Here is a 25,643-nt window from a genome sequence, read left to right as displayed (position 1 = left end):
ATAGTTCTGAAAATATCGCAAAAAAACGAAACGATTTTCGTTTTTAATTTTTTCATGATAAACTAGTCGTAATAGACATTTCTAATTAACACATTATTCGATCACTTTTTAATGGAGATTTCGAATGTGACATCTCGTTTTAAATAACTTTTAAAACGACAGAGAAACACGTGGCAACTTTAGATTTTCTTATGGGCGCCATTTTTAATTTTGAGATTTTAAGATTACGTCTTTTTTTCTCTTTACGACCATATATCACACATGGTGGTTCAGTATCACATTTTTCCTAAAATACAATTTTTAATTTTTTTGGGAAGAGTGCTTTGGAAAAACAAAACGTTCTTTTATTGTGAACAAAAGTTTGACAGTTTGATGCATATGGCCGGTTGCAGCGTTGGCATCAGGGAACTAGATGGGTTGAGAAAATTCGGTTTTCATGTGAACAGAATTGAACCTTCCTTTTGCAAGGAAATTATAATTCAAATTAGAACAAAATACATAAGAATAAATTAATATTTTAGCGAACCACCATGTGTGATATATCGTTGTAAAGAGAAAAAAAGACCTAATCTCAAAATGTCAAAATCCAAAACGGCGCCCATAAAAAAACTAAAGTTGCCACGTGTTTCTCCGTTATCTTGAAAGTTATTGAAAACGGGATGCCATATTCGAAATCTCTATTAAAAAGTGTCTGAATAATGTGTGTTAATTAGAAATGTCTAGTACAATTAGTTTACCATGAAAAAGTTAAAAATCAGAAAATATCGATTTTTTGCCATATTTTCAAAACTATTTGATGATATTATAAATTTCTTTTTAGATTATTATTCAGCACGAAAATTCGCAACTTTGCCTTAATTTAACCAAGTTTCTATCTCTTAAGATAAGAGAGATCCCCATAGTGGCACTCGAAAAATGGACACCGTGTATAAGTAAATTGAATAATGTTTATTCTAAGAACAGTTTTTAATTTAACACAAGCCAATTTTAAGAGCATAAAACGGATTTCTCTCAGATCTTCAAATTCATTTGAACTATGAATAGTAGATATACTGACTTATAGTAGTCAATCTGCAACGCAATAGTCAAAAATGTCAAATTGAGTAGTGCTAGTGTTTATTATTATTTAATAATTTTTAAATAACAGTTAAAATTATGTTCATATTATGATTTTTATTTTGTTCTTATTTCCAATATACCAATTTTATTACTATTTCTTTATTCTACAATAGAGTAAGTAATTTTTCATTGTTTTAGTAGGAACTTAGGTTATATTACGATGAATATAAGTAATTCTTATACATTCAATAATTTATTGCAGATGCAAACTGAATTGCTTACATTACTACTGATATGTCTAGAAACAATCTCCCAAGAGATTGTTATGGTAGCCAAAACACATTCTACTCTGTTAATAAAATATATGGATTACAGTGATGCTGCAGTATTACAATTTAAGATACCTGAAGATGTTCATTTTGTCTCATTCAAATTTGAAGCGGAAGAAATAGAAGAATCTCTTTTTCGTAAGATCACTTCCCCATTATCCCCATCTTAATTTGCTTTCAGGTTGCGAGCCGAACGATATCGATGTCTACTTAAAATCCGGATCACCACCTGTTATTAATCCCGATAATTCCGAGTTACCGAAACATTTTTTAAATTATAGCGGTCCTATAGAGGAGTTGAAGTTTACGTCGAACAAAACCTGCCATTATATTAACGTTACCTCACCGTATGCCGGATTTTATTTTGCCGCCGCCTTCATTGCGTATACGGATCCTAGGTTACGCGCGATTACACAGCAAGGTACGGCAATTAGTTCATTATAAATCTTTCTGGTTTATTTTTAAGGGGAAGCGATTTTTGAAAATCGAATTATAACGTTTTTAGTACACTGATGAGTTGATGACTTTAAATATTGAATGTGCTTTCGATTGATGGGGCATATTCCTATACCTTACTAGCTTATTTTTCATTTTTTTTAAGTCTTGCAAAAGCAAAGATTGTAAAATTCTGCTTCTTTTCATATAGGTATGTTGTTCCTATACCTATCTCGTATATATTTTTTCGCCAGGCAGTTGTAATTATGTTTCTAAACATTTTAATATTTTTTCCAAATGGTATTAAATGACATACAGGATAGAGCAAATTATGCTATTATCAGTTGTACATTTAACTATAAATCACTAAAACTATCAACTGAAGTTTTGACCAAAGTTGCTGGTTTCGACGTCCGAAACTTGTGTTCTTGTTTGCTTACACCCTCATTCTGCCTGAGTTCCATACAATTGAAAATAAGTCTGTCTAAACCGCTATCGTTCTCAAATAATGAAAGTGCTCCAAATAAAAAGAAGTGCATGTATTGCAAAAATGTTGGACATTTAAAGGACGACTGCTTATAAACTTGCAAAATATAACCAAGCATGCGAGAGTGAAGGTACATCCAAATTTGCTAATTTAAGAAACGTGGTACCATCAACTAAGAAAGTAATCAACAGATCAAATGCTATGGTTGTGATGCTTCTGGGTACGTACGTGAAAAGTAACTGCCCCACCTGTCGAGAGGAAGTATCTAAACATGTTCCAACAAAGAGTGCGCAATTTCTATGCAGTAATTTTGAAATTGAACACACTGTTAAAATTGCAGGTAACCCGCAATTTTGTCACAAATCCGAATTTACTTAAACCTTTATCGAAAATATACACGTTGTTATCGCTCTTTATCGCCAGACATACTTTTGTTCGCGTTCCCTATGAAGCGATATACATGTAAATTTTCCTTCACCAAAATACAAATTCAAAACCAAATTTGTGATACGCGACCACCTGTTACAACTAACAATCAAACGCCGACTGGCGAATTGAGGTTAAACTCAGTGGTCGCTTGCCAACTTGTTTCCCGTGACACTACTTTTCGCACCAGTATCAATGAACGCGTAGCCATAATGTGTGTTGATTTGAACGGGAACCATTGGACTGGACATAGGAGATTGTTCGATTTCAAAATTACTGCATACAAATTCAGCACTCAGATCATTTTCTTAGTTTCTTAAATTAGCAAATTTGGATGGACCTTCACTACTATCGCATTGCAAGTTTACGGCAGTCGTCCTTTAAATGTCCAACATTTTTGCAATACGTGCACTTCTTTTTATTCGGAGCTTTTTCAATATTTGAACGATAGCGGTTTAGACAGACTATTTTCAATTCTATGGTACTCTCTACAACAATTGATCATACAGGGTGTTTTTTAAAGATGGGCCATGAAAGTACACACCTAACCAGGGGCGTAGCCAGGCTCGCCAGGGACCCTGGCCTGTAAAATTTTAAGCCCGCTCTAGCCAGATTTCCGAATGTCCCATTGTAATTTACTAATCTGCTAAAAATATATAATTATTACTATTGACGATGTTGCGGTTATCAATTAAACGAACATATCTATGTATAACATGTTTTTTAAAACCTGCAATGCTGCAATGTCTATCGGTATAGAATTACGATATATCAACATCTCAAATGACCAAGGGCGTCTCGTGAGGTCGGTGGTTTACCACAAATATTTGGTGAAGCTTTGATCTTTTAGCACATTTTCCAATGAAGGCAAACATATCTCATATTGTAAAGATTAGATGTGCGCATGCGCATTCTGCGCAGTCCCAACTTCATTATTTATGAAAATATTTCTTCGAAATTTTAACCATAGATACCACGCGTGTTCACAAACCTAGTAAATTTTGAATTTTCTGTTAATTTAGGCCAGCCGAGTGGTTATTCGCAAAATAAAAATTTTAAAACGTGCTTATGAAAATAAAGCCAGTAATTTTTTTAGTTATTGTGGCCTGTAAGTCATTCTGAGGCACAAATAACGGGGCGACAGTCTCGTTTATTTATATATTTTTATTGTCCCTTTTGTTCTGGGCCCTCAACAGGCTTTCACCCAAATGTCAAAATGTGGAACATTACCTACATTTCAGATTTCAGTCTGGGGGCATATGACTGAAACAATTGATGTAATGTAAATTTCCCTATGGCCCATTTTAAATAACTCAACTCCTTTACATTGTCGTATGGCCCATCTTAAAAAAAACACCTTGTGTACGTACAGTAAACAATTACGCTTCATGATTCGCACAGAAAATAAACCGATACAACAGAATTTCGAAGGATCCTCAGTATTACCATTCAAACAAAGGTATTACCATTATTTTTTTAATACCATTTATTTTAACCTTGCAATTTTGATCTATATCAAATTCATAATACTCTTAGTTTTTTCTCCACGATCTTGGTACATGAATAACGATTTTGACACAGCTTTTCCTGTTCCCGATTCACTATCCTATAGCTTTTGTTCCTGTTGAACCAGCTTCCCGAAAATCAATACCGTCATAGCTTAATGTCCAAAGTACCAACACACCAAATTTCAACACGATCAGCTAGATTTAAAGCGCACACGGACTCACGGACGGATAAAAATTAAAAGCTATAAAAAGTACCTGGGGATTTTAACTATAAGAGTTACAGCGAACGCATACGAACCAGACAACCATACAAAACTAGGATCCTTAATAATGTACAATTTCTGACTTGATTCGCCAAGATGGCGCTGTAACGTTATAGCACTTTACTTTGCTTGAGTTATCTGGCAAGTAGTACCTAACAGCCTGATTTTATTGCAGGTCTCACAGCGAAGTGCCTCACAGTCCTTAATGCCGAGTTATGGGTGATTAAAAAACCGCGACCGTACATTATAGTGCCCGAGAAACAGGAGCATGTCATACTACATCCGCGCACCAACAGAATTTTTAAGTTTTATGTTTCCGATTACACAGAATACGTAATCTTGCATATGAAAAAAATTAAGTTCTGCGTGGACTGCACGAAGATCAAACTTCGTGTTCAATCACATAGGATTCCCAATGTAAACGAGTCATTGTACAGTATGGACCTAACGAAAGAGGCGTACGACACCAAAAATTTTAAGACACAAATAATGACGGTCGAAGATAGTTGGTATTATGTGAGCTTTAACCTCGATTCGAAAACAGACAGTGAAGCGGAATTTGCATTTACATTTAAGTGCTTCTCAACTTACCCCTCTAACGATACTCAACTTCTATTTTCAAATGAGACGAAGATATTCCCGCTCAATATTAATAGCACTCGTTATTATAAGCATTCCATTTTAAGAAACTACGCGAGTCCTTACTTGCACTTGAATTTGTCGTACAATCAGTACAACTTAGTCAGAGAAGGAAGTATAGAGAACTTTTTCTATTCGTTTGACTTGCATCCTGATACAGATGGAAGTGTTCCGTCCTCAGTAAATATTACCAATAACGATATGACAGCGTTAAAATTTCATATTAATCCCGCTACAGATATTGGGGGAACTTTGCAGTTTAGTTTGGCGTTTAAACCGAGAATAAGAAAGAAAGGGGCGGCAAGAGAGATAGGAGAGGAGTCCAAGCAGGTGACAATAATCGGCTGTCTAAGAAACAACGGGAAGGAAATCCCGACTTGGCCGAATAAGTGCGTTTTAGATGAGAAAGAGACAATCGCTCCAATTATTTTAAATAGAACGTTAAAGAACTCTACAGTTTATGTACCTTTTCCAGATGCCGGCAACTGGTATGCCACTTTTAAATTGTTCTGCGGAAAATGCGAGCCGTGCGAATGTACAGAGAAATGCAGGCAGGAGCTTAATAGTTGTCCACAGAAATGTGAGATGGAGTGCGATTCTGTGAACCTCTGTAATAGTTGCATTGAAACTTGTGAGAACGACATACGGGACCACAAAGCGTGCTCGAATTGTAATTGCGACGGGCCTTGTTTGAAGGCTTCCGATTCGTGTAACGCAAGTGTATTATTCGCTGCCGTTTCGTTTCCGTGCATTTCTGGTAAATGTGGGAGTAATGGAAAATGCGTGTATTTAATTTCGGAAGGAGTGGCTTATTCTGTCTGTATTTGTACTAATCACTATAAAGGTAAGTTATACCTAAGTTAAGTTACTGAAGGTCTTGTAAATATGTCATTCAAGCTAACAATATCCCAGGCGACGTTAGTCGACTGTTAATCGACGTGTTGTTATAATGCGCACCGCTAGATGTCCACTGTAATATGTCAAACATTTTTTTCTGATTCAAAAATGTAAATATCACTATCTTTTAATCAGAAATAATGCTTTTAATTCGTAAAAACGCAAGAAACTACGTAGGTACACTACCCAAGACAAAATTTTCTAGACAAAAAAGAAGATATTTTAATTATGACATTTTTGAAATCAGAAAAAAATTCTCTATCAAATGACACAAAAGTAATAGCATATACTTCCATAAAAAAAACAAAGTTGCTAGTTAACCGGAGACGAAACGTGGGATTTAAAATTTAAAACTAGCATCTTGTAGAGGGAAAAAAGTGCCCATAACAATGTGTTATTTATTTGGAAACTTTTTTTTAAATAACTTCAGTAAAAAATAAAAATTTTATTTTTTTCCGGATCTTCGAAAACTACATTTTGTTAAGCATCAAAATACGCAACTTTGCCAAATTTGAACATATGGTGGCTCGATTTTGAATAGGCCTGTATATGAGTGTATTGCTACGGTAACACGCATAAGTGTAGTTTTGTGTAACCATTTTTTTTGTTTTTGATAAAGACTGGTCACGCCTTAGATGATTTCTTCATTGATTGGAATAATGTATGCCAAATGGACGCGCAAGATTGTTTTATTTAATTTAAGACATTTAAATTGTTTGAAATTTGCAGGTGTATTCTTTCGTTAATTGTTGTTATCTTTTAAGCCTTGGTATAAAGCTGGACAGGTGTTTTCCCGTACACTTATTCTGAAAATATATAAGGTCATTTTGAAATTGGTAATTTTTTGAATTTGCCTCATATCTCTTAAGCGAGGGAAACCTTCCAAATTTTGATTTTACTATTTTAAGTTTTATTTACTTACTTTTTTTATAGCACTAATTATGGAGGACAGATTTTTTTCCATAGTTGTCATGCACCCAATGCTATTACTTATTTAGATCCTTGTGTTTCAGGATGGGATTGCTCGGACAGTTCTGGAGCGAATTCAAAAGGAGTTATATTGATGGAACTCCTGCTTCTCGTGCTTAGCAATGTAGTATTTCTTCCGGCAACATACATTGCATACAGAAGAGGGTACTATGTCGAGGCCGTAGTGTATTTTTCGACAGGATTTTTTTCGTCATTTTATCACGCCTGTGACGCTGGCGAAAACATTTACAGTTTTTGTATAGTCAATTTATCAGTGTTGCAATTTTCAGATTTCTTTTGTGGGTTACTCGCAATATGGGTCACGATTATAGCGATTGCGCACCTACCGCACCCTTGGCCTTCCATTTGTCACATTACTGGTGCGATTTTGCTGTCATTTACAACCACAATAAACAAAACGGCTATATGGGCGTTCGCTATTCCTTTCGTAACCGGTATTATTATTCTTGTTGCCAGTTGGTGTTGCCATTATAAAAGATCGAAAGCTAGATTCCCGAGCAAGCGTTATCAGTGCATCATTTTTCCGATTGGCATTATCACGGTTGCTTTTGGCTTGCTAACGTACGCTTTCTTACAAACAAATTCTAATTATATGTACTTGCATAGCATGTGGCATATTGTCATTGCATTGTCCATTATTATATTAATACCAAACAAGCGTTCGTTTTTACCAGCTTCCGTGGAATCTAGCGAGTAATGTAATTTATGTAGGTATTTCAATGCAAGCTGTTTGTTTGGTTATGAAATTATATAAGTAATTTTATTAGCTGTTACCTTAATGTCCTACAAATTGTTCTGCATGTCAATAATATGGACAGACCAGACAATTTGAGACTGTTCATTTATGTGATAATATTTATATTAGCCCTAGAAAAGTGAATGTATTGTGATAAAATGTTATTTTATAGTGGGATAAGTAGGATTGTGAAGTTCAACTTTGACTAGCACGGTCTGTGTCCTAATGATGTGATTAGATGCACTTAGCCTAGTTGTGGAATTATCTTCTTTCCTACTTGTTCCATTGTTCTTTAATTCACCTGTATATTTTTTACTCCCATTTAACATAGACACTTTTCTTGTAACTGTCAATTGCACTATGACATTATCACACCAATATCTTTATTTATGCTACTCAATGATCTTCGTTATTTATTTCCAAATTTTATCTATATACTACACATTTAAACTTTGTGTGGGATCGATTAATAGGAAAATGATTGATAGTGTAAAGTTTGGAAGGCCAAACTTTTCGGAGCAATTTATTTACATGACAATTTAATTCTAGAACGAATATGATATTTTTATTACTTTTTGTATATATTTTCTTGAAATAGATAGTTGATTAATTGGAACAATTACTTTTATTAAGACGTAGCCCTGCAGGTTCACATGCTCCATATTCAAAATAGAAATAGAGAAAACTGTGGTCCATTCCTATGGAAGCCAATGTGTAATTTTATCGGAACCGATTGAGTTAGCTGTATAATAAAGTAACATTAACAATCAATAATAGCTATTTATATATCAAGTAAGTACATAAACTGGGTCTTTATGGACGAGCCGTTTATTTAGCCGAGCGAGCTTGCGAGCGAGGCACAAATAAACCAGGTGAGTTCCCATAAAGCTTATTTATGTACGCGATATATACAAAGCTTTATGTACGACTGCAACAACGCTTAAAGAAGAAAATTTCATGGAATTCAATAAATGATAAAATCTATATATCATTGACAACAGATGTCAAGCATTTGTCAAGTATTTCTAAATGCTTGCATGTACCTTGGATCGACACCTGACTACGACTGTCACATTGACAGGCGGCCTTTTGTACTTTATCATTATGGACTAGGCCATAATATTGCAAATTATGGCCGCTAATTGCGACTTTAATCACCGTATTTCAAGCAGTCGTACATAATAGTTATTTATTATACAAGACAATAAAGAGTTGTTTTAACCAATGACTGAAAGATGTTTCACGCGATGGTTAGTTTCACTTTACTTATCGTCATCTATAATACAAAACTCTATTTTACCGCAGAAGCCATAGAAACCATTATAAAATTTCTAAAAATGCTGTAGGTATTTAATTTAAATGTCCAAGCTTAGATACTCCTGTGATTTTCTTGGAAACAATTTGTATTCTGTTCTGAATTTCATTTTATATAGTGCTCCACGTCTTATTTTTAATAAAAATGACAGATCTCATTGGAATGCACAATGATTTGTTTCACTTTATCTTCCTTGGCGTTAAAGTGATTACTTTATCTACCCATACTGTTAAAGACTCCTAAACCTAATTAAAATCTCAATTTAACATCTGCTATAAAATACAAATAATTGAACTAGGCTGAAAGGAAAACAAGTTTTAGTGAAAACTCTACTACAGTTGGGTTATGGAAGGTTAATAAATCTGTGACGAACCAAACATGTTTTATCTTTTACCTACAAACTGTATTATATTTTGTCATATCCCAAATAATATACACTTAATAATTAATACAATTACAACATCTTATATTCATAAAAAAGTATTTCCTGTTAATAAATATTATGTAATAAAAATATCACATTTAACTGACCCACGTTGGCATTACTAATGCACGCCTATAGCGCCAAATCTAATTTCTTTTTCGAACTGTTCCGCTTTTAAAGTACCATCGATGCTCTTACAATTTTCATTAAACACTGAATAGGCACTAACTTCATTTCTCTTCTTTGGTGAGGTACGTGTGTTTAAGTATATACCTATCAATGCGGAGATTATAAGATAAATAATTCCAAATTGTAACTTAATAAAAATCAAATACACAGTGCCCCACAGTATAAAATAGAGAATGTACGTTACAATTTGTAAATATGACCAACTACAGTTTTCATCTTCTTCCAATTCCTCATCAGATACTCCGTCGATAACAAGAGGTTCGTTAACTGTTCCCGTCTATCGATAGAAAGAAAATTTTAATGAATGTTTTGCAATAAATGTACGAGTTACCATAACTGTATTTCTTCCGGTTACTTTCGAAGTAAAGAAAGACCGAAGAGACCCAGTAACACTTTCTAAATATTCCTGCCTGCGTTTTCTTGCTCTGTATTGTGCCAATTTCTGTTCAGCATCCATTTGGAAGACGATCAAAATCTGCTTGTAGGTAAATAAATTAAACCAAACTGGTTCTTAATGTTAAGTACTTTCATAATTTTTACTTTTTGGAATACATTTTCAAATTGAACACTCAACAAGTAGAAAACAGCTGATTCGCAACCATAGAATTGAGTGCCACACATGCTTCAGTTGTATTTATTCGGTGGTGAGATATACATAAAATTGTATTTGAGATGAGCTTAGATCATATATTAATACATATCATTGTATATGTATTACGTATGATCTAGGGAGATGAGAGATGAATATTTTTTATATTCAGATTATTGCAAAAAAATTGATGAATGTACATTGTTCTGGTCTCTGGAAGCATATTTTTGATTCAGTAATTAAATAAAACCCAATAAGTTTTTATTACACGTTTATTAATTTCTGTTGAACGTTCACGATAGCACAGGAAATAAGAACGATATAGAATCTTATGAGTAAATATCTTTAGTATCTACGCAAGTATGGGGTCACAGCCATCTATAATATATAATTCTTTCATGATGTTAATTGTCGCACCAGAATTTTCCTTCTTAAACCATCTGTCCTTTTCTTTTCAATACTTTTCTTCATTTCACTGTATAGTGAACCACTTAGGGCCAATTGCACCGTCAAAATTAAGTATCCCTTAAAGTTAAGCATAACTTAAATACCATAGCAACGATTGTCTTAATAATCGTTGCCATAGATTTTAAGTTCGACTTAACTTTAAGCAAGGCTTAATTTTGTTGGTGCAACTAGGGCTTAATCACTGTCCGCTCTATCATATTTCGTTGATTGGAGGATACTGATGCTGAATATGTACATCATTTTCTTTTCTCCTCTCGGTATCTGACCAGTAACAAATTTCACGTGTGAAGTCCGGGCAGTTAGTATGACAGTTGCTGCCTACTCGCAGTGCAGTACGTTATTGACTCCATTTTTCAGCACCCTGTATAAACGATAAAAGCTGGAATTATTGAAAATATGCGGTGTTGCCATTATATATAAATTTACCTACGCCGTGACCCACAATCTTACCACATCACAATAAACATTACGCATGTGCTACATCTACGAGGTTTTTAGTAAATAAACGAATTGTGTTGAAAAAATTAAAGTTTATAATGCACTCGAGCTGTTAGTTTTACTGTAAGTTTCGTTCTTTCTTAAATTTGTGCAAGTGAAACCAAGCTATGTTCTCGAATTTAAATAAATCTGCGTTCGGAACCACCAATACCGCACCAACCTTTGGTAAGTTTTTTTTATTTATTACTCCTGACGCAATATTTTCCTGAGAATTATTTCAATTTGCTTCGTTCAGCACGTAAGATGTGCCGTTCTGTAAATTCTTTCATTTATTTTCATTTATTGGGTTTGTTTACCTAAATGCGTATAGAAAATGGAGGCTGTCAGATGCATTGCGTCATATTTTGAAACTACCTCTTAAAGCAAATCGCTATCGAATTTAATTAAATGCCTATTTTTCAAGGATTCGGAAGCACAACAACCAACCAAACGCCATTTGGGCAATCACAATTTTCCGGAAAACCCAACACGGGTGGTTTCGGTCAATCGGCACCCTTATTCGGCTCTAATCCTCAACCAGCTACCGGAACACTTTTTTCAAACCCCACAATACCTGCCTTTGCAGGAGGCACACAGCAAACTGGTTTCGGTACTATTTGTGACAATTTTTTTTTATTTTTTAAATTTACTCTACTTTAGGTACGGGTTTATTTGGACAGCAACCGAATGTCGGCGTTAGTAGCGGCACCAATGGCTTGTTCACCTCATCCGCGACGTCGACGTTCGGGCAGCAAAACAAAGCGTCGTTCGGTTTTGCTCCCTCGACGTCGACACTGTTCGGCCAACAGCAACCTCAAAATTTTCAAGCGGCCGGTACCGGTGGCGTTTTCGGGGGTACAAGTTTCGGCGCAACGCCTCAGGCGGGAACCGTCATCAAATTTAATCCCACCACAGGAACAGATACCATGCAGAAAGGCGGTGTTACACATTCGATCAATACCAAACATCATTGTATAACTTGCATGAAGGAGTACGAGTCGAAATCTCTTGAGGAGTTACAGTGGGAAGATTATCAGGCCAATCGTAAAGGTAATTAAGTTTACTTTTGGCAGTTTTATTTTAACTTTTGTTTATTACATTTTCTAATGTGCAAATTTACTCATCATAGACATAATGTGTCTAACATTGTTATGTTTTATTGTAATTAGCCTTAATTGGAATATAGTGCATGCTTGCCAAACTTACAGAACAGCAATTATCTTTTGTTTGACAACATGACTACAAGGGAAATAGCGTTATTTGTAGATGAGTAAAGATAGTAAACTTTGTGGTGAGATCCCAAATGCGATGTGGGAAAAATTGGCACTCTATATAGCCATGACTCTTTTCTTAAAAAAAAATTCTTAAATTCCATGTCGAAAAAAGAATTACCTAGATTATTCTGCAGCTCAAAATTACACCACACATCAATACATTATTTTGCTTTGTGATTCGTTTTGCTGCTAGTTAAATGATGTGGTGGAATTGTTGTTTTTAAAAATAACTATTTTTCTAAAATTAAAAAATTCGTTTATTTAGCACAGTTTGGGTCATTTTTTGAAATGCGTTTATCAAAGCTGCATTATTTACTAGGCGATTTCACTAAGGCATCCCATTTCCGCCTTAACCAGAGACATGGAGAGAGGAGATAGCGCATGAAACTGCGCGAAGTGACAAAACAAGGGGGCTGCCATTTTGACACCCATTGAAGCGCGAAATTTGAACAGGACTATAAAGGTTTACTGACGCAACCCAGAGACATCTAACGCAATCTTCATACACTACACTCTATTCGGCAGCAGCTCCGTAGGAAGAAACTAATATCTCAATCCAAATGAACAAAAGAAAATGCCAGTGACGTTGACGTTACAAAATAAACACTTAAACCTCGAAAAAAGCTCTCCTAAACACGAACACACGCTAAAATAACACCACTATAAACACAACATGACACAACGGGTGTAAAAATGGCAGCGCCCATGAGGTCGCACCCTTTCTTGGATGCGCACTCGTCGATCAGCGATCTCCTCTCTCCATGTCTCTGGCCTTAACCCTGTTTCTCATACAATAATTCACAGGGCCTTCCCCCTATCCTCCACCTGAGGACACCCCCGGTAGAAAGCCACTCTCCACATGCAAGATGGGTGCCAGGGCTAATTACAGTAATTTCACAGGAAAAAATTAAAAGGACACATTTCCCTATATTTGCAGATCAAACACATGCACTGCCAATTATTTTGCCACCTCTGCTAAAAAAACTTCGCTACTTTCCTTTTCTTGCTTGAACTGAAAAGTGTGACGCGGACTCACTTATAAACCTTCGTCCTTGTGCAAAATCTTGACGATTAATGTGCGCATGCGCAATATTCACTTTCTTATTTATTAATAGATATCACATATTGAAACCAACGGTTGTGCGCATGTGCAGAGTACGCAATGCTAACTTGCTTATTTATAAAAATTTTAATCATAGATGTTTCTGGTAATGACAAACATATTGTGTAAAGTCAAAATCAGATGTGCGCATGCGCAGATTGCGCAATGCTAACTATAGTGAATTTTTTTTAAATGCGAACATAGGATTTTGCATGCAATGTAATTTCCCTATGTTCGATTTAAAAAAAACACATCAATCTATTGAGTAGTTCAAATGAGTAGTAGATAAAATTGACAGCTGTCACATTTTTAAAAATAATTCAATTTAATTTCTAAAGTGGTTAGGTGATTGCTTAGAATGCCAAGAAGGACACTTTGAACATTTATTGTAGTTGTTTTTGTTATTTATTTTCTTATTTTCTTCATTTATGTATTGAATAGATCAAATTAGTAGAATACCAGGTGCACATGACCTACAAATAATTGAAGGTGGGTTCACAATGAATTGTGGTGACAGCGCGTGCCCCGTGAGGTCAAGTCTTAGACTATACCGGGTGGTGCCTAGCGCGACGCAGCATAGGGATTTCAATGGTAATTTCTTTATAGTCATTTACTAGCTCCCCTAATTATTTTACAGCAAAAGTCTAAATACGTTTTTTTAGAGAAAAAAATAGGGAATCTGTTCATGCTATTACTCATAATTTTCCGTTTTTCAAAACCGTAGGAATCGACAAAATAAAAAATTACATTTTTATAAATCAGTGATGCTTTGGAATCTTTTAACAAACTCCAAGCGCATCGCATCTAACTTATCGGTGTTTGACGTCGAATGATTTCCATATTTAATTCTGTTTTAAATAACCGACGCAATAAAAGGCATCTTAGGGTAATGTTTTTTTATAGAATGTATGCTGCATCTGCATCAGATACTATTTGTTTATCATTTTCCGGAACCAGAGTACCTACATAATCGAAGAAAAAAAAACTGATTTGAGGAAGAATTGTTCTTAAACTTATATTCGGATTTTCCGCTACTGCAGCCAAACCGTTGAATGTATCGTTGTTTTCCTGAAGGTTTTGACGGACATTTTGAACGTTATTGCACTTAGTCCGGGCGAGAATTTTGAGATCTTAACTTCTAACGGCAAATCTTGAGACATTGTGGTGACAAGTGTTTTTGGGATAATTGGACCCTGCTGAATCCGATTTTGCCTGTCACCACCTCGAATTCCGGCTGCTAAGGCCTCAAATCAAGATGGCGCCCAAAATGGCGACTAAAACTCACTTTAAAATTTGTTGTTGTAGTAACCAAAGATTATTATCATGATTTTTATCTAGTGCATACGTTTCATTATTTATTACTATCGTATAAAAAATAAAGATGGTGGTCAAAATGACGGTAGAAACTTGTGTTAACTAATTTCTTTAGTTGCAAATTATCTTATAAGATCCTTATAAATTTGTTTTTGTTTTACAAATAGAACGCCAAATATTGTTTATACAGCGTTTGAAACGCACGCGTAATTTAGGACCTTCCATCACGGCTACGACGCAACGCGCGCAAAATTACTGATAGCGCGAATCTGCTGGCTACATGCTAGGTTCAATTATTATATACCAAGTTCGAAATATTTTGACTGTGGGTGTGCCGTGCCAAAAGCATGCCAAAGTTTAGTACATTGTGGTTGCAAGAAAGGGTGCAAAACTAACATATGCAAGTGCCGGAGAACTGTTAATTCGAAAGGCAAACGCATGCTGTGCACCAGAAGTTGCCAATGTAAAAGCGTTAGCAAAAACAACGAAAGCCTAGAAACTCAGCTTGTGCTATCATCGGATTCAAGTGACGAATCCGAATAAAGCCTAAGAGAAAGAAAGAAAGAGAGAAAGAAAGAAAGGAAGAGAGAGAGAGAGAGAGAGAGACTAATGTTTTTGCTCATTTCTATTTTTTAAGTTTTGTTTTCGATTTATTTTTTTATACAGAGTTCGTACAAAGAGTCAAACTAAGCGCCATCTTGTCCGCCATTTTTGAAAAAGTGTAAGTAAAGTTTTTGTACCTCGTTTTCACTTAAGCAGGCACTTTGTAAACAAATTATAGTTCTTTTGCTCACTTAAAAGGTTGAATAAATCAAGAATACTACAAAACGCGGCATTTGGAGCTTTCTTTCAGCCGCCATCTTAAATTTTTTTGGCTTCATTTCTCATAAACTAGTACCAAGTGGCAAAATGTATGTGCTACATAAAAATCATAATAATATTTTTGTTTTCAACAAGAAAAAAATGTTAAAGTGAGTTTTAGTCGCCATTTTGACCGACATCTTGATTTGAGGCCTTAGCAGCCAAAATTCGAGGTGGTGACAGGCAAAATCGGATTCAGCAGGGTCCAATTACCCTAAAAACACTTGTCACCAAAATGTCTCAAGATTTGCAGTTAGAACCTTTATAATGCGCTTTACCGAATTTCTCGCCCGGACTAACTTGCAGTTAATTAATTTGTAAACAAGTATAAATTTAAATTTAATAAACGTCAAAGGCAAATAATGAAACGTGATCGCTGTTTTTTAAGGTAATTCCAAGGCATATCTGATTTATTGTAAAATGAACCTTTTTATTTTGTCGGTTTCTACGGTTTTGAAAAACGGAAAATTATAAGTAATAGTATGAACAGATGCGGTATTTTTTTCTCTAAAAAAAACGTATTTAGACTTTTGCTCTAAAATAATTAGGGGAGCTAGTAATTGACTACAAAGAAATTAACATTGAAATCCCTATGCTGCGTCGCACTAGGCACCACCCTGTATAGTACATGGACTGCTAATTGTAACTAAAATATGGTCAAGGACATCGCCTGGGTATGTAAATTTCAGGGTAAACGAGTGTGTCCGAAGTTGCCCACTTAGGGTACGTTCCACTTAACGCCCGTAACGATCACGACCGCGACCGCGGTTTTGTCGTTCCACTAGCTTAGAGGCGTTGTGGGCGAAACCTTAAGTGGAACGCTTTTGAGTACGATGTGACGTCACGCGTGAGTGAACAGTTTTCCAACATGGACGTCGTTGAGGAGTTCGTAATGCGTAAAGGATACAAAGTGGGGTGGATTATGAATTCAAGAGTCACATTAAGTTGGTAAATATTTTTTATTTTTAATTTTAAAATATTGAAAACGACTTTTGAATTTCTATCATAAATGCTGCGGCCATACTTAATACGATGATAATGAACACTTCTCCCCAGAATTTCTTCTGGGAATGCTGCTTCGAAAACAATTTCTCTTTTTCATTCAAAACTAACGTGCATTCTCATTTTCATCCATCGTTGCATTACCATTTATAATCTATCATACTCATCCATAAGATCTACAATAAAGAAAATTGTGTTAAAGCAGAATTTTCCTTAACAAATAACTTTAACATTCACGAATCAGCATATATACTTACCAGTTTGTGCATGTAGAACATCCATAATGTAATGTCCACCACAAGGTTACGTTCTGAAACACGTAATTATATTTTCTCCATAGCGAAAACGAAAAATTTGTAACGCATGCGTGTTCAAACAATCAGTGTCTGACAGTTAAATGTCTCTAGAAATGTCTCCTGTCAAGAATGTAAGGTTATAAAATTAGAACGCCCACGCTGACCCAGGTACGATAGGCGAGCGCCGTGGGCTCGGTGCGGTCGCTAGTAATGACGTCATATCTGACGTCGCGACTGCGACCATAACGACTGTGGTCGTTATGTGGAACGGCAGACGGGCATCGTGGTCGTTGCGGGCGTTAAGTGGAACGTACCCTTAGACACGATTTGAGACTGTCAACCTATAAATTAACAAACGTCACTTAATTAATCGCCTAGATATGCCAAAAAAGCAAACATATTCTTATTTGTGGACGGATAGAAGATAATCAAGAGTATTTTTTGCGCGATCGGTCATTTCTGACTATTTACCATGGGTGTTTCCATGACAGTACGTAGTATTTACCAGTTGCTATGATTACGACGACGCCAAAATTACTTACCGATCTAAAAACAGAACAGCAAAAATACTTACCGACGCCTTTTTAAAAATCAACAGTCTTACATTACATTTAATCTTTAATTATTGTTAGGTACATTAAACGTACAATTTGTGCTGTTGTTTCCTATAGCAAGACGCTCATAAAGTCATAAAGGAAGTGCAAAGCTAGTAAACTACATCAGACACATGCACATTTTTATGAAATTATTAATTTCAATTTTGACAAATAAACTGGTTACCTAGTGATGTACACCATACCACTTCGATCATTTCGATTTATTCTGCTCGTTAATTTCTTAGTGCATATTTATATTGGTTGCATAATTTTAATTTCGATCGCGCAAAAAATGTTATAAGCACGTCGAACGTTAAGGGTTACCGTTCTCAGACAATAATTGGAGTCGTCGCTTCGCTCCTCCTCCAAACAATTGTCTTCGAACGGTAAAAATCCCTTACCGTTCTCCATACTTAATATACTATAAAGGTTCCCGTACTACGCGGTTACCATAAAAGCTACTCTTTACGCGATCCGAGTGGTGTTTACATGACTTTAGTTTACCCTGAGATTCACATACCCGCGACTACAGTGCCCTCTATCCGTGACCATCCATTTTGTATTGAAAGCATAGGGCTAATAGCAGTCCATGTACTATGTGGTCTAAGGGTCAAGTTATCGTAAGTTTAAGAAAAATTTATCCTAAAGTTGCGATGGGGTCACAGGGCTTCTTTAAAAAAATTTTTCCGAGTGCTCTTCATCATGCAGACTATTAGAAAGCGTTACTTATTCATAGTCACGCAAGTTGCGCGTTTTACTGGTGGGAATGTGAACCGCGCACACCTCATAGATTGATGCGTTTTTTTGTTAAATCGACATAGGGAAATTACATTGCATACAAAAGCATATGTTCGCATTTAAAACAAACTCACTGTAGATATTTCTTTGAAATTTTAACCATAGATGCTAGTAAAGAAAAACGTCGCCCACATAGCTATGGCCTTTCGGGAAGTACTGATCAATGCATGGAAAAAAAGTAAAAAAGTAGTAGGCCATGAAGAGCAATCTAGAAAATCAGAAGTTGATTATCACATTAACCATTTTAAATTTTAGGCCCACAACAACAACAACAAAGCGGATTTGGATCAACTTTATTTGGTACAGCAGCTTCAACCGCTCCTTCCTTATTTGGACAGACTGACACCGCTAAAGCAGCATTCGGCCAAACCTCAGCATTTGGTACAAATACTTCGGGTTTTAATTTAGGCAATCAAGCAGCCCAACCCTCACTGTTTGGTAAAACAAGCACTGGTTTCGGAACTACTCCAACAACAAATGCCTTTAACTTTAACGCTACCACATCTACTTTTGGCTCTACTGCTATAAATAAAGGGTTTGGTACACAACCTACGGCAAACATATTTGGGTCTACTGCTACGACACAACCTTCCATTAACTTTGGTACAAGCAGTTTATTCCAAAACACCGCTCCGGTAGGTGAAATGTTAAATTAATAGTGCAATTGCTAATGATATACTAATCTTACAGAATACAGGTCTCTTTAGCAAGGCGACAACACAACCGGCTTTTAGTACCCAACAACCTTTGTTTAATTTTAATCAGCAGCCGACTACCCAATCTAGTATTTTCCAAACACCAAAATCTTCCACTGGATTTGGTACTTTTGGAACTTCCAATGTAACAACACCAGCTTTTGGGCAACAAAGTACCCTTTTCTCATCTCAACCTAATCAGAATCCTTTCAATGTTCAAAAACCAGCCCAAACGACATTTGGACAACCATTACAAACAGGATTTGGACTTGGTATGCAATTTACATATTACAGCATGACTCAAAATAATTTATAGGTACTCAAACCGGAGGCACTTCTCTATTTGGACAAAATAAACCTCTCCTAGGAGGAACTACCCAACCCAGTTTCTTTAACACGGCAAATACCGGTTTCATGATGAACCAGCAGCAACCATTACTGAATCAGTTAGTATTTAAAGATTTTTGCACGAAAACGTCACTAAACCGTGTTTCAGATCGTCGGGATTTGACTTACAACCGACGCAAGATTTTTACGAACATGTCCAGCAAATATACGGACCGTTCCAGCACCACGACTTTTTGGTGGATGCGCTTAAGAGTAAAGCTCACAATACCACCGATCCGAAAGCGTTAAAGGAAATTCTGGATCAAGCGCCAATGCCTTTGACAAATATAGAAAAGAACACTAGCAAATACAGGACGATAATTAAACCGAAATCGATGTTCTCTTCGTCTAATATGGGTGGGAAGGTAAGAACAAATATATATATTGAAACCATTTACATGGACTATATTATTGATGTCCCAGATAAGATCTGGTAGTCACTTAATCCCCACAGGATTTTTATGATTTCCCCGGTTGGTTTCTAGACTAGTTTTAGATCACTGAAGGACCTAACAACTTCTTTGAGGTTCTCTTTCACTATTCTGTTGTCTTGACTATACTACATTTAGCAGCAGCGTAACAGTTGCATGCCTGTTTGTACAGTTGGCATGTAACCTGTAAAGGTCTGAACATCCATATTCTGAAATATCTTTGGTTTTCTGCAGCGAAGCCTTCATGAATCGCTTAGCCAGGTGCAGGTGCTTGTTCATGTGGGATGCTCTGCTTGTCTTTTCCCACTGATCCTGATTATGATCAGGTTTGCCAGATCATCGGCCTTTATGTTGTCTAAAATATCCAAATTGCCTTGGAACAGAGGTTTAGGGCACAAACCTTGACTTGAAAGATGGTGGGACCTTTATCCGGGGGTTAGAGGTGTGGCACTCAAGGTTGCTAATCCCTGTCCCCATTTTTTCCACTTTTTGTTTTGGAGGTTACACGAAAATAGTGCAGATACAAAAGTTGTTTATTTTTTTTACTTTCGATAACTTTTTCGCCTAAAATTAATAGTTGCAAAATATCACTTTCAACGCCCGGGATATATATTTTTTAAACTAACCACAAATGTCATTTGTGAAGGCAAATACATCGTACATATTAAAAATCAAATGTGCGCATGCGCAGACTGCAAAATGGTGCAGACTACAACATGCCAACTTTTTTTTGGTATGTTTAGTCGAGTTTTTATCCGATTAATACACTCCATTAATATACGACCAGTCAGCCTGGTGGTTGTTTCAAATTCTAACCAATCAGATGATTTTTTTTCTGATTAAAACCTAAGTAGCTTTTTATCAGCGATAAAAATGCGCGTAGGAATGCGTAAAATATGTAGTGGTTGTAAAATTTACTGTCTTTTATTAATCTCTCTAAAATACACTCGATTTTGGTTTTAAATCAGGATAATTTGATTTTTAATTCAGTCAAATTTTGTTGCTTCCTAGTTCCTGGAAAAAACTCTGTCAAAAGCACATGATAAAATCACACTTTTGATCTCTATTTTTTCTGTTGGAACAAAACTTTCGTGTAAAAATAAAATTATCTGATTAAAAATTAAGCTCTTGTGTTATACCCTCGAAAAATAAACCAATTAGCAAATAATAATAATAATAATAGGACTTTATTGGACACAAAATATCAATATAACGAGAAGAAACAAAGAAGAAAAAAAAAAAAAAATATGATAGTGTCCAACTGGCGAAGTTCAGGTGTGGAAAAATCCTTACCTGCTCTTCCACTTAACCATTTAACGTTATTTACACAATCTTATTTATAAGGCAAGTCTGAATAGCAGTAAAGAAACGGAAGCTGTAGGACCATTTTACTAATCTATGAGTGGTGAAAGCCATAGAGGTAAGTTCATTTAGATGATCTGGCGTAAATACGTATTGATTTTGAAATCGATTGGTCGGTCTGATTTCTATAAACTACACCACGAGGACGTTTTATTTGACCTCGGTACCTGTAATAAAGATGGGAAGCTCCGTATGTGGATTTCATTTATTGTTAACGTTAATTGTTGGTTGGAATTTGAGATTAAGCGCAATGTCGATCGTATCGGTTGAATTCGAGGACAAACTTGATGTCTTGGAATTATTTAATTATTTGACGTTTGATTTTGTTTAAATAATTATTCTGTTTTTTGTGTTTTGGCACTTGTAAATATAAATTACGTGTTAAGACTAAATTTAAACATCTGGAAATTATTTGCGTAATATTTGTAAAAGTTTATCTCATGCTTTCTCTAGTTATAGATAAGAAGTTTTCTTATCGCTCATTAGATTCAAGATAAGGGCATATGTTATGGCCCAAATTTAACACAGATGCACCGCCGTCAAAGGTCCAATACTATAACTGTTCTCACGCAATAAAACAATTTATTAACGAAGTCTCAATAATCCAAAATCTCCGGTCATAACTGCGAGTATCAAACAGTCAAAATGATGATACATCGGGACTTAACTTAAAACTCGATTTACTTGCCCTACTAAGGAAGAACCCCGCATATCCAAAAATTTAAAGAGATATTGGTATATTTGGAATCGTTATGGTCTATTTTACTTATTTACGTAATAAAACTTTTGCATGTACAGAATTATAACCTATTTCATTCATAAAACTGGTGGACTAAACTTCCTTTAACTGATGACTTTGAAGACCTTCTCTTAAGCGACAAACGCTCGATAACCACAGGACATCGACTTATAAATTCATTTAAATGATGACGTATTAGACAAATTATATCTATAACTTCACAATTAAACAATACTGTTTCTTCAAAAAGCCTCGATAACGACAAAACTGACTGTTTTGCAAACAAATACGGGTACGTTTCAACGTCCGGTTTGCTTATTTAAAACCTTTTCCCCTTTCTATTTACTTCCTTCCTCTTTCCTTGACAAAAATATTACCCAGTCTTATAATAATCTGCACCTGTGTGTTAAACTTCAGCATAACACGTTCTTATCTTTAAACTGATTAGCTTTACAGTGAACAGAAAACTTCTTATCTACGGCCGGAGAAGAACATGAGATAAACTTTTACAAATACTACACAAATAATTTCCAGATGGTTAAATGTACTTAGTCTTAACATGTAATTGAAATTTACAAACAAATGGATTACACATCCGCAGATCGAACTTTCTTATTTAACGACATGATTTTATGAAATGTTGTGGGAAGGGGATTCCTAAAAAAATAAATTAAACACACATCAATGAATAGACTGTGCAATTGCAGACTAATCAGTCTAGTAAGTCTAACCCAATTCTTTTGAAATTTCAGCAACAGATCTTATGGAAGTAAAGAAATGCAAAAGTAAAAAAAAGGAATTACGCTTGAGCAACACATAAATAACTCTTATTTGTGACGAGTTGTGAAAAACCGAAAAAAAATGATTGCGCAATTTTGTTATTTGTGGACGGTTTTTTCGTAATTTTAAGGGAAGATGCTTCCTATAAAAACAAATAAAAATCGCGCGTCAAAAAATCGTCCTAGGCGCAACAATTTGTAGCATTTGTGGGTATATCTATTCAACTTGAGTATGGCTTTGGCTCTTTGGTACCTTATAACAGCATTGACTAATATCAGACAGATTGATGGAATTCTCAGTTAAATTGACGTTTTAAATCAACATTGTTTAAACCTGGCCTTAGGATTTTAATGTTGTCAGTTTATTTCATTAGATTTTTTTATTTCCAACATACCCCTAATGGAATTTGAGCACAGACGTTAATTGCAAAGACCTTGCCTTGTATTATTATTGCGTTTCCATACCACAAAGCAGATTTTATTGGTTCCTGTGGGCACTGTTTCACTGTACATACATTCTCATTGACAACAGCTAATGCCTTTCCTTCACTTTTTTAGTTGTTCCATTTTTACTTCTTTCTTCCCCATTTTCTTGAACACCAACCTTTTTCCGAAACCTTATTCCCATTCATTGATATGTTCAAATATATTCTCAATCTCTTTATTTTTGTCTTACATTCTTCATTCAGAATGAAGATGCCTTTTTTCTAACTTTATGTTTGTGCTGGCTGAAAATGTGATTTCTAATAGTAGGTGCTTTCATGTTTGTAAAGATACAATTTTAAGACCCATTTTTCTTTTAGTATGCCTTATTAGATGATGTCATGGAAAAACCAATAGTAACTAACTTCTCCACTAAACCTACCGCTGGGAGGCGCCTAATTTTACGTAAATCTGTACCTAAAAGTGAACAAGAAGTGTTAGAAGATTATAAACGTTTAGGCGATGGTTTCAACCCAAAAAACTACAAGAGCATATTTAGTATGCAGTTAAACGACACTGACGTTGAGAAAAATGATCTCCTGGAAAAATCCAAGTTGATGTTCAAACGTGACGGCATCAATGGTCCCATTTTCAATAAAAAACAGGACACCGAAGGTATGAGTTTTTCTAATTGAATTTTTAACCTCATGTAGAATTTCAGTGACGGCGGCTACACCTGTACGAGAGAGTGTCGACAAGATAAGGGCTAAACAACTTCCGTTAGATGTCAGTAATTATTTAAATGCTACTGATAACGATATCTCTGCCATATCCAAGGAATCTGATCATCTTCAACGTGACAATTCTTATGGTGATCGAACTCGTAGTATTTTACAAGACGAAACATCACCCAAAGGTAAGGCTACTTGCAATAATATTGTACGTATTCATTTTGCAATTTAGATAAGGTCAGTAAGACGGTGCGCTTTCAAGATAACGAGGTGAGTTCGAGTTCAGATTCTTCCACTAGAGATGCCTCAACAAATACTGCAAATGATAATACCGTGGGGGAAGAAGAAAAGGAAAACAATAACGCGATAATTTCTACTCATTTAAGTTGTGGAGTAAAACTTACTCGTCCAGAGTACTACACTAAACCTCCTCTCAATGAGTTGCACAAGTACAAAAATGAAAAAGGAGAATGCATCGTCAAAGGGTTTACCATTGGGCATAACCGTTTTGGCAGTGTCTATTTTCCAGATGCTATGGACGTTTCTAATTTAAATTTAGACGAAATTGTTGACATAGACCACAGGGATATTACAGTTTATGCCGATGATGACAAGAAACCTCCGATTGGGCAAGGTTTAAACCGACGCGCACAAATTACAATGGAAAATGTGTGGCCTCGTGATAAACATACCCAGAAGCCGGTTTACAACGTTGAAGAGATAGCAAAAACCAATTTCATTGATAGACTTCGTTTGCTGTCTAAAAAACAAAACACAACATTCTTAGATTATCGTCCTGAGACAGGTACCTGGAAGTTCACTGTTGATCATTTCTCTAAATATTGTTACGAAGAAAGTGATTGTAAGAAGTCATCAATAATTATTTAATTTGTTCTAGGTAAAAAATTGTTCGTAATTTAATTTAGCGTACTTATACAATAAACTGTTAAGCAAAGTATTTTGATATTGTTGAATCTATGTTAAAATTCAAAATAGTGAGGAATTTTATTGTGATTTTAACTTTATTTGTTTTTTTTTTGTAAAAATAAGTCATAAAATAAGCAATTTATGTATAAAATTATTATTTAGTGGAATATATTTACCGTCTCTGCTTTCTTTTAGTTTTTATTCATATTTTAAGTTTCTCAAATGATAATTTAGAGACTGTACAACTTATATTTATCAATAAAGTTTTTACCATTCAATTTAGTTGTTTAGTTCGCATTAATAATCCCAGACTTGAATGTACACTGAACTGATTGTGGACGAGTTACCTCATGTTTCTTGTTGACTGACTTCCATTTCCATTTTTCCTGACGTGGATATGGTTACTACTAACATAAACTTTCAAACACGCCGGACACTTGACACCAGTGTAACATAAAATTTATTACGTAATTTATCTATATGAAATTAGCCAGAAACTAATACTATTCACGATAAACTATAACGGTGATCGCAAATAGATTAACTTATAACAAGCGAATTTATTTATCACTTGATGTTAATATAAAGACTAGACTAAAAGACATTGTGTCGAAGATAGATGTCTATCTTGGGGATTCCGGAAACCATAAAAGATACGATTGTTAAATTAGACAAAAGGTGCGCAATTAAACAGC

General features: G+C 35.3%; 3 protein-coding genes across 3 annotated transcripts; 2 read left to right on the top strand and 1 right to left on the bottom strand.

The window, feature by feature from the left end:
- Positions 1–1,134: 1,134 nt before the first annotated feature.
- LOC116168213 (post-GPI attachment to proteins factor 6) lies at positions 1,135–8,581 on the top strand. The gene is made up of 5 exons (XM_031483915.1): positions 1,135–1,233; positions 1,322–1,526; positions 1,570–1,809; positions 4,683–5,990; positions 7,057–8,581. The coding sequence occupies exons 2-5, from the start codon at positions 1,322–1,324 to the stop codon at positions 7,728–7,730; spliced, it is 2,427 nt and encodes an 808-aa protein (XP_031339775.1). The 5' UTR covers positions 1,135–1,233; the 3' UTR covers positions 7,731–8,581.
- Positions 8,582–9,465: 884 nt separating this feature from the next.
- LOC116168212 (SAYSvFN domain-containing protein 1) lies at positions 9,466–10,310 on the bottom strand. Its single transcript, XM_031483914.1, has 2 exons — positions 10,029–10,310; positions 9,466–9,974 (listed from the first exon to the last, which is right to left on the bottom strand). Exons 1-2 carry the CDS (start codon positions 10,152–10,154, stop codon positions 9,630–9,632), a joined length of 471 nt encoding a protein of 156 aa, XP_031339774.1. The 5' UTR covers positions 10,155–10,310; the 3' UTR covers positions 9,466–9,629.
- An 883-nt stretch (positions 10,311–11,193) lies between these two features.
- Positions 11,194–25,058, top strand: LOC116168211 (nuclear pore complex protein Nup98-Nup96). The gene is made up of 10 exons (XM_031483913.1): positions 11,194–11,417; positions 11,656–11,841; positions 11,892–12,281; positions 18,730–19,109; positions 19,165–19,441; positions 19,486–19,615; positions 19,666–19,921; positions 23,671–23,965; positions 24,012–24,206; positions 24,254–25,058. Exons 1-10 carry the CDS (start codon positions 11,360–11,362, stop codon positions 24,907–24,909), a joined length of 2,823 nt encoding a protein of 940 aa, XP_031339773.1. The 5' UTR covers positions 11,194–11,359; the 3' UTR covers positions 24,910–25,058.
- Positions 25,059–25,643: the final 585 nt, after the last annotated feature.

Source organism: Photinus pyralis, unplaced genomic scaffold (genome assembly GCF_008802855.1).
Source record: "Photinus pyralis isolate 1611_PpyrPB1 unplaced genomic scaffold, Ppyr1.3 Ppyr1.4_LG4, whole genome shotgun sequence".
Lineage (NCBI taxonomy): Eukaryota > Metazoa > Arthropoda > Insecta > Coleoptera > Lampyridae > Photinus > Photinus pyralis.
Note: the sequence above shows the minus strand (reverse complement) of the source record. Positions and strands in the feature narration are given on the sequence as shown.

Excerpts from the sequence above, each read along its gene's own strand:
- LOC116168212 (XM_031483914.1), bottom strand. The coding sequence starts at position 10,154 with ATGGATGCTGAACAGAAATTGGCACAATACAGAGCAAGAAAACGCAGG. Across the intron at positions 9,975-10,028 it reads CCGGAAGAAATACAGTTATG|ACGGGAACAGTTAACGAACC; the intron begins GTAACTCGTACA and ends TTCTATCGATAG.
- LOC116168211 (XM_031483913.1), top strand. The coding sequence starts at position 11,360 with ATGTTCTCGAATTTAAATAAATCTGCGTTCGGAACCACCAATACCGCA. Across the intron at positions 23,966-24,011 it reads TAAAAAACAGGACACCGAAG|TGACGGCGGCTACACCTGTA; the intron begins GTATGAGTTTTT and ends GTAGAATTTCAG. Across the intron at positions 24,207-24,253 it reads AGACGAAACATCACCCAAAG|ATAAGGTCAGTAAGACGGTG; the intron begins GTAAGGCTACTT and ends TTTGCAATTTAG.
- LOC116168213 (XM_031483915.1), top strand. The coding sequence starts at position 1,322 with ATGCAAACTGAATTGCTTACATTACTACTGATATGTCTAGAAACAATC. Across the intron at positions 1,527-1,569 it reads AATAGAAGAATCTCTTTTTC|GTTGCGAGCCGAACGATATC; the intron begins GTAAGATCACTT and ends ATTTGCTTTCAG. Across the intron at positions 5,991-7,056 it reads TTGTACTAATCACTATAAAG|GATGGGATTGCTCGGACAGT; the intron begins GTAAGTTATACC and ends CTTGTGTTTCAG.